This window comes from Macadamia integrifolia, chromosome 9, assembly GCF_013358625.1.
Source record: "Macadamia integrifolia cultivar HAES 741 chromosome 9, SCU_Mint_v3, whole genome shotgun sequence".
Taxonomy (NCBI): Eukaryota; Viridiplantae; Streptophyta; class Magnoliopsida; order Proteales; family Proteaceae; genus Macadamia; species Macadamia integrifolia.
Genome location: NC_056565.1, coordinates 28,141,472 through 28,150,436, shown reverse-complemented (window position 1 = coordinate 28,150,436; position 8,965 = coordinate 28,141,472). Strand labels below are relative to the sequence as shown.

Genomic DNA, 8,965 nt, shown 5'->3' with positions numbered 1-8,965 from the left:
AGTTCTCTCTGATTTCCTCAAGGGAACATCAGCAACAATATAGTCCTGAATCTCATCAACAACAGGGGGTGCAGGCTCAACCACTATAGGTTGCACAGGTTCGTGAGTGGGGACATTCTCTTGTTCAATGTGAGGCTGTAATACAGTAGACGACAGTGTCACAGGCATAGGTACAAGAACACGTTCCTCCTCAAAAACAAAGTTACGTGGTTGAGCAGACTGAAAATCTAAATCATCCTCAAAGAAAACTGCCCGATTTGATTCCACTACTCTAGTAGAATGTGTAGGACAATAGAATCTATATCCTCTTGATCTTTTAGAATAACCGATAAAATGACCACTAATGGTCCTTGGATCAAGCTTCCTCATCTGAGGATTGTAAAGTCTCACCTTTGTAGCACATCCTCATATATGAAAATGAGATAAATTTGGCTTCTTACCAATCCACAATTCATAGGGAGTTCTAGGAACATACTTGCTAGGCACTTTATTCAAAATATATACTGTTGTTTTCAAAGCATCACCCCATAAGAAATCAGGTAAAGTTGAATTACTTATCATGCTTCTCACCATATCCATAAGGGTACGGTTTCTCCTTTCAGCCACCCCATTCTGCTCAGGTGAACCAGCCATGGTGTACTGAGCGTCAATACCACATTCTTGTAAGAATCTAGCAAATGGTCCAGGGTTACGCCCAGTTTCATCATATCTACCATAAAACTCTCCACCTCGATCATATCTCACACTTTTTATCTTCTTTTTCCTTTTAAGTTCTACCTCTGCTTTAAAAACTTTGAAAGCATCTAAGGATTCAGATTTTTCTTGAATAAGGTAAATAAAACCAAAACGGGAAAAATCATCTATGAAAGTAATAAAATATCTGTATCCACCCATGGTACTAGGAGTGAATGGACCACAAATATTAGTATGAATCAGCTCCAATGCTTCATCCTTCCTGGTTGCACATTTCTTTTTAGCTCTAATGTGTTTCCCCTTAATGCAATCAATACAAATTCCAAAATCTGAAAAATCCAATTGAGGAAGTGTACCATCCTTAATCAATCGTTCTATCCTCTATTTAGAAATATTTCCTAAACGTTTATGCCACAACATAGAAGAATTTTCATCCAATCTAGCACGTTTAGGATTTGTAACAACATAATTTATAACAGAAGAAGAGTTGGCATATTTGGAAGAACTAATATCCAAATCAAATTTATAAAGACCATCACATAACAAGGCAGATCCAACCATAAGAGAACCAGAATAGAGAGTAAGTTTTCCATTGCCAATATTAAAAGTGTAACCACAACTGTCAAGTTTAGATACTGAAACAAGTTTTCGTCTAAACGACGGTACATAAACCACATCATTCAAATTCAAAACAAAACCAGTGGATAAAAGTAATCTAACTACTCCTATAAATTCAACTTTGGTCTTCTCTCCATTTCCCATGTAGATCATCATCTCTCCCTCACTTGATTTCCTCTTGCTTCTTAATTCCTGCAAACAATTAGTGATGTGAATAGTTGCTCCAGTATCAATCCACCACGAATCAGAGGAAACATCTACAAGATTGGATTCAAAACACACTAGACCTAAAGATGTACTTTTCTTTTCAAGCCATTTCTTATAGCCATAGCAATCTGTCTTCATATGTCCATCCTTTTTGCAGAAGAAACACTTTCCCTTAAAAGCCTTAGTCTTTGGTTTCAGATTCTGATCTGTTTTCTGTTCTATTTTTCCTGATTTTTTTGCTTGTTGCCTTTTCAATTTTTCTTGAATTTCTTCTTACCCCCATTATTGGAAACAAAATAAGCAGAATTAAATTTTTCCTTCTTCTTTCTTTCCTCTTCTTGTACCAATATGGAAGTTATGTCCTCAAGATTCCACTCCAATTTTTGTGCATTATAGGAGGTCTTAAGAGTATCAAACGATGATGGAAGTGATTGCATAATTTGCCACACAAGAAAAGAATCAGATATCTTCACTTCCATCTCGCCCAACGTGGCAGCATAATTGGTCATTTTCATAATGTGATCACGTACTCCACTTGTGCCATCATATCGAGTGGATGAGAACCACCCTAAATATGTTCCCTTCTCAGCCTTATCAAATTTTGTAAACTTTGTATTAATAGCTGTAAGAAAATCCTGAACATTTTCTTTCGAAGGCACACTTTTCTTAATGATCTTGTCCATAGTATGCTTCATAACAATCAGGCACAATCTGTTGGACTCCTCCCACTTTTCATAAAGTGCTTTTGCAGTAGCATCACTCTCAGTTGTGGGCTCGGGGGGTTTATCAGTTCTCAGGGCATAATCGAGTCTCATGATTGCAAGAGACACAGTAAGAGGGTCTATCCATTCCTCAAAATTAGAACCATTCAGGACTTTGATGGAAGATAATTGGGAAGCCATAGCTGGCAATAATAATTATCAAAATTTTACCAAAACATACAATATGCAATAACCAAAAGCATATCAACATCCCAATAATATAATGAAAATTGACTAATTAGGGCTTATTAATCAGATTTATCCCAATACCAATTTTAACAATTGTATGAAAAACATAAAATGGGAAAAGATCCAGCATCATTGGGGTCACACCTGTGGTGGCAAGATAGCCTAACATGTAGTGAAATCTTTCACATGTAAGGTGAGACGCCAAAAAACAACACCATATTGTAGATTTCGTCACCTGTGGTGGCAAGACAAGAACCTCCAAAATAGTGAAGCTCAAAACGTCACCCTCACACCATCAAGCAAAACCTACCAAATGAAGACTCACCTATGTTGGCAAGAACACATCGTTCGCCATATGGCTTTCTTGACTGCAATCCATCTGGATGGTCTATAGTGATTCCGCATCTTTAGGAATTAGTCCACTAAGTGGAAGTCTAATATCTAAAATTACGAAAACTCTATAGACCTGGATTATAACTATATGCCCATTATATTTTTAATAATTTTTCATCAAAGAATAGCTAAATAATAATATGAAAAACAAAAACACATAAAATTTTAATATATAAAATCATAAGTTTTCCTATTATGACAGATCAGAACAACATCATGGGTTGCATAATAATTCTCTATAGTGACTGAATCAAATAACACAAGAATTAATATGAAATAACAAAATTATATATTTAATATGCTAGTGACTAAACCAAATGTCACAAAAGTAAATCTATAAATAATTATGCTTTATGGTTGTGTTATGAGTCAACCAATTAAAACTCATGACACGTTTTTATTTAATAAAAAATATATTCTTTTGTATGATTTCTCAAAAGAAAAAAAAAAAATACAGTTTCAAATAAAACCGTACTTACCTTTTGTCACCTTTTTTCATCTTTTTTTTTTTTTTTTTTTAAATCAAACCGTACTTACCTTTTACCTTTTGTCACTTTTTTTTTTTATTATAATTTAACTTTGTAAGTTTTGTCATTTAATAATAATATATTACTTTTCTTGTTTCTTCAAACAAAACGACTCAAGGAGAAGAAATTGATTTTTATTACTAATGGTACAGCCGATCGATTTTTTATGAACGAGGCTCTGATACCATTGATAGAAAATAAATACGGAACGATTCATGAAGATCGATAATCATGCACGACAAACACTACAAAATACACGTTTTAGGCATACCTGAATCCATGGTTGAAGAATAAGAACTCCTCAATGTCTTCTTGTATGCTCCTTGTACAACACGATCAATGTTGGTCTGGTCTACCCTCTTTCCCTTTTGCTTTTGATCGTTAGCCTCACTTAATGGGTCAGTGATAACTATATATAGGGGTGAGGGTAGGGACCAACCCTGTAATAAAATTAGGGTTTCCTCCCCATTAAGGAAACAATACCTTAGATCCACATATAGTAATAAATATTTCATACCATTAAGGTGTGCTAATAGAATCCAATATCTCCATAGAGATCATTTACTAATAATATTGGATTCTTTCTGCTTACTCCATCTTTAGTCAATACTATTAAACCAATTTTGAAAACAAATCTTTGACTATGCTAACCCACCTAATAGGAAATTTTACAAAATTTGTATCAATTAAACACTATGAGTTGGCAAATCCACCTGTCGTTATGGAATGATTTATACATTATTGGTTAAAAAATCCTAAACATAGGGAAAGAGTTTTCTGTCTAAGGTGCACACAAAAGCATCTTTGCCTTAGGTGCTCTCCCAGAGTTCGGACAGTGTTTTTGGCCTTTTGGCAGGAAAAATATCCCCCTCTTTCTCTTCCTTTTATTTTTTGAGTTCTTTGATTCACTTTCCAGGAAAGATAAGGCTCGCCATTCCAAAAACTATATATCATTATGCCTTCAACTTGATGTTGTCTTTCGGAGTTGTCTTGTACATGCCTGGTTTTAGCACGGAAACGTTGGATCGGAACCTATTTCTTTATAGAATTTAGGTAGGTCCACAGAAAAAGCACAAGAGGTCGTTACGAAGCTCAGTGTGTCCCGCATCCGTCCATCATGAACAGAAACAATCAAATGGCTCATATCTGAAATTCAGAATATATGACAAAACACAGCTCTCTATTCACCAGTTCGAATATTCAGGGATTCTGCCAAAGCCCGCCCCCATGGCCATGGTTTCAATACGCAGGCTTCTTCGTTTCTGCTCATTCTCACATGTCTCTATCTCCAACTTCCCTTGTTCTTTCGTTTCATTTTTTACTCAGATTTTGATTACTTGTTTTGGTTTCTTAATCATTGATGTTCTTAATATTTTTACCTGTGATTTCTCTCGCAGAGGACGAGCTTGACTCGTACAGGAGCACGAGAAGGTCCTTCGTTTACTCCCAAAATTTTTTTTGTTATCTGTGGAGATTGCGAAGAACGTTTCATCACATTGCAGTTTATTTGTTGTAGGCTTCGGATTCGGAGCAGTTTGTAAGAGGTTTAGTGCAACAATTGCGCCTGAGGAAACAGTTTTGAAGTGTGAAGCTGAGTATCGGCAAGCTGAACGAGATGTGATTGATGATGAAATTATAAAGATCGGTCAAGAATTCGATGCTGCTAAACAGAGGTTTCTTAAGATTCCGGAGGCACTCAAGCAAATGCCAAAAATGAATCCTAAAGGTTGCTTTTTATCCTTTTCTTTGTTTGTCTTTGCTCATCAAATTCCTTAAACTTAGTTTTGTATGATTTTTTGAGCTAAGTATTCTTGCTTCTGATTGTGTGTTCCGTTGTGGGATTAGGCATATATGTTAATAAAAATCTAAGATTGGACAAAATACAAGTTTACGGCTTTGATTATGACTACACATTGGCTCATTACTCTGCTAACTTACAGAGTTTAATATATGACCTTGCGAAAGAGCACATGGTTAATGAGGTCAGCCAGTGGGTTATCTGATATAGTACATTACAATTTCTTTTTTTTGTTCTCCCCATCTTTTGCTCATTTGATTGGAATTCTTCTCTTTTGAGCTTTATCAGCTTAGGTATCCAGAGACTTGCCTTAAATTTAAATATGATCATGCATTCCCTATCAGAGGTCTATATTATGATACTCAGAAAGGATGTCTCTTGAAGTTGGATTTCTTTGGTTCCATTGAATCTGATGGATGCTACTTTGGGCGTCGCAAGGTACTTTAATTGAATTTGTTTTGATATCTTGTGCTAATCCTTGTATTGCGTGTAGTGGGTGCTTCCCCAACCCCCTTCTTCAATGCCAAGACAAAAGGCCCTTTTCCACAGATCCTGTTCCTTTGCTAACTGGGAAAGCTGAGAAAAGGATATTTTTCCTTAATTTTCTATTTTTCTTTTGGAGTGACAATATCTTTCTTGATGACAAAAACTTTCCCCTCTTACTGTGTCATTTTATGGAGTTGAGATGCTATGCAATAAATACTCCATTTGCTCAAATTTAGCCATTTTTCATACTGAGTATTCTTATGTTTGAACACACAGACATAGACAAACACACGCACACACACGTGCATAGCCTATGTGTTTTTTGTTTTCATGGATTAAAAGAAAAAAAAGAAAAAAAAAAAGAGCTAGTACATATTTTTTGTTTGCATTCACTCCTAGTTGTTGTTGATTTCTTTTACAATTCTGCTTGTATGCCATAGTATATCATATTACATTCGTTCTATATGTGGTGCTTGCATGAAGTAGAAGTTGAGAAAAATATCTAATGATGAAAAAATTAAACATTGTATAAGTGTCTTCCTTTTGGGCTTTCTAGATTCTATGTCATATACCTTGCACCATTGACGATAAAAGGTGAAGAAGGAGTTGTAGAGGTGAACAATAACGAGCGGCAAAAAACTATGGTTACTTATCATCTACACTCTTTAATACAGTTAAAAAAAAAAAAATCTCCTAGAGAGTTTGAGAACTGCTCCATCTTCCTTTCTTTGACATGTAAAAGTTTCATGAGATCTATTGGTTTAGGTTTCTTTTCCTGACACAACTCCAAAATAAAAGCTAAGGAGATCATATGATGTAGTATTCATTAATTGTAGGGAGGAATAAATTAATAAGCCACTCTCTCATACCATTATTTTTCCATATTGACATACAGCTTGGCAGGAAGGAAATAAAAGAGGTATATGGGACACGTCATATTGGTCGAGACCAAGCACGATCACTTGTGGGTCTGATGGATTTCTTTTGTTTTAGTGAGGTACAGTTCACTGATTGTCTCTTTTGTTTCTATGTGCATCTGTAATTACTTATCACATATCTTCAATATGTCTATTGCTTGTTTTTCAATGATTTGGACACTTTGGCATGGAAAGTCCAAAAGGCCATTTCTGAGTAAAAGTTTTCAAGTCTATCTTTTTTTTTTTTGGTAACATAGTTTTCAAGTCTCTCATATAGACCATGTGCCACAGTAAAATCTAAGTAATGTTTTCCTTCTTCTAATCCTATGAATTTATGTTATATCTATATTCTGTTCCCTATTCATAAATTTGTTCAAATGTGAGTGTTTTTCAAGCTATCTCTACTTAATATGTTTAATGTGTAATAGACACATCAGCATCTTTATGTGCTTTTGGTAGGGGACAGAAAGGCAACTTGCTTGGTTGCCTCTTTTATGTAAAAATGTGATAATATCTTGACTTATTGGGCAAGAAATATTTGTTTGTTCTATATCAACTTTTGACATGTGGTGTGGCTGAAGTTTTGTTGATATAACTTCCTTTGGTACTTAATTGTTTAGCCTGTATAACTCAAGGTTCATAATTTTGTATTTTGGATTTCAGTTGAATTTTGACCAAAATCTAGTATATTTCGGTAGGCCATTTTTCTGGTCAAATGGTTATTTGGCCCTAAACTTCAGGAAAACCCTAATTAAGCATCTCTAAACATATTTGAAACTTTAGATCATTAAAAAAAAAAAAAAAAAAAGGTTTGGCTTTGGACCCTAGTTCATTAAGGTGTTTAAAGAAAATAAATTTGTAGCCAGAAAAAAATAAAATTAAAGCAGAATATTAAGTCGGATTCTGTGAAATCGGAAATCAATCTATGGTGTCTAACATATAAAAAATTAAAAGCCAAATACTATACATATATATTTTGCAAAAATAAAATTCAAGGAAATAGGGTCTACCTCCAAATTGGAATCTTTCCCAAATCTTGCTCAAATCCGGCAAAAGAAACAGTATATCTGCGTGTGTTATCGGGCAGGCCCAAGCTGCCCACAGGAGAACCTTTAGTCGCAAAGCAATGGGCAGCAACCATCGGCTTCAGACTAGCTGCTTAAGCCTTCCTGCTTTAAAGCAGTTGCTTCTAAAATTGTCGATGTAGATACATTGAAGTAGTCCCTAACACCTTGTTCGAATAAGAAATGTATGTGATTTGGCAAAAAATATGAAAATTTGGGGTTTTTTTTTTTTTCCTTTCGAAATTCACGAAATGTAAAATTTATGACATTGCTTTTGTTTCGTTTTGCTGAGATGATACCAGAATTTTGAAATGAGAAATTTTGGTCAAAATCTAGTATGCCTATAGAGTTGACCCCTTTTTCATTTTGAGGCATCTCAAAACCCAAATATATCATGAAATTTTGGTCATTTCGACCAAATTTCAAACAATGGTCTAATAAAAAGTTTAAGACTGGACATTAACATTAGTTGAATGTAATGTTGAATTAATCTCATGCTTCCATCCCTTCATTAGGCACTGTTGAAGGGATATATCATCCATATGTGTCATTAGTCAGCATTTAGTGCAACTGAAAATATGTTTCTTTTGTTGCTAATATTCATCTTGTAGCTTTTAGGCTTTTGAGTTTGATAGATTAATGTTTTTTCGTAGAGCCTAAAGGCATTTAATCATATTTGTTAGGTACCACTGTTTAACTTTTTTAAAAGGTCAAAACTTATCTGAAACTTTTTGTCCTTTAGTTTGCTACTTTGGTTCAGCTCAATAATAGCATTTGGATATTCTGCTGATCAATGAGATCATTAAAAATGAAGAAGAAAAATTGAAAAAACGTCTCTAAACAGAAACGGACACACAATGAAAATGTGGCAATAACTGCACGGTCATAAGAGAAATCAAGGTAGGTTTGAGGTCTCATTTGAGTTGACACGAGCACCCTTAAAATTTTCCTTTTGTAGAGAGTAGTACCACTTTTATTTTTAGGATGATATTAAAAATCCAAAGGGTATGCATGAATACAAACAACACGGAATGATCGGTGGAAATATGCCTTTTCTTGTTACTGCATTACTTTTTTTTGGTGCTGACGACGTGTATCTAGGCCTTTGCCTTACTAGTCTCGCAAGCCTGCATTACTGTTTAAATTCAAGCATCGTTGTCAAGGTGACGCCTAGGTGTCCGGGTGCATTGGTTGCCTAGGCAGGTGCCATGGTATCCTTGGTCGCCTTGCCTCCAGGCCCCTTCCAATTCCTTGGGTCATTTAGACACCATGTTAACTATGAATCCCAGGTAAACTGTCTCTCTAGCAACCC

At 35.1% G+C, this 8,965-nt stretch overlaps 2 protein-coding genes across 2 annotated transcripts in view; one reads left to right on the top strand and one right to left on the bottom strand.

Annotated features, from left to right (window-relative positions):
• The window catches only part of LOC122089678 (4-alpha-glucanotransferase DPE2), a 38,571-nt gene extending 36,151 nt beyond the window's left edge, over positions 1–2,420 (bottom strand). The window contains exon 1 of the mRNA XM_042659382.1: positions 1,936–2,420. Coding sequence (XP_042515316.1) covers positions 1,936–2,420 — 485 coding nt within the window. The remainder of the gene's footprint in view (positions 1–1,935) is intronic.
• Positions 2,421–4,221: 1,801 nt separating this feature from the next.
• The window catches only part of LOC122089369 (5'-nucleotidase domain-containing protein DDB_G0275467), a 64,072-nt gene continuing 59,328 nt past the window's right edge, over positions 4,222–8,965 (top strand). The window contains exons 1-6 of the mRNA XM_042659042.1: positions 4,222–4,666; positions 4,786–4,819; positions 4,905–5,114; positions 5,234–5,370; positions 5,475–5,624; positions 6,568–6,669. Coding sequence (XP_042514976.1) covers positions 4,616–4,666; positions 4,786–4,819; positions 4,905–5,114; positions 5,234–5,370; positions 5,475–5,624; positions 6,568–6,669 — 684 coding nt within the window. The 5' untranslated portion in view covers positions 4,222–4,615. The remainder of the gene's footprint in view (positions 4,667–4,785; positions 4,820–4,904; positions 5,115–5,233; positions 5,371–5,474; positions 5,625–6,567; positions 6,670–8,965) is intronic.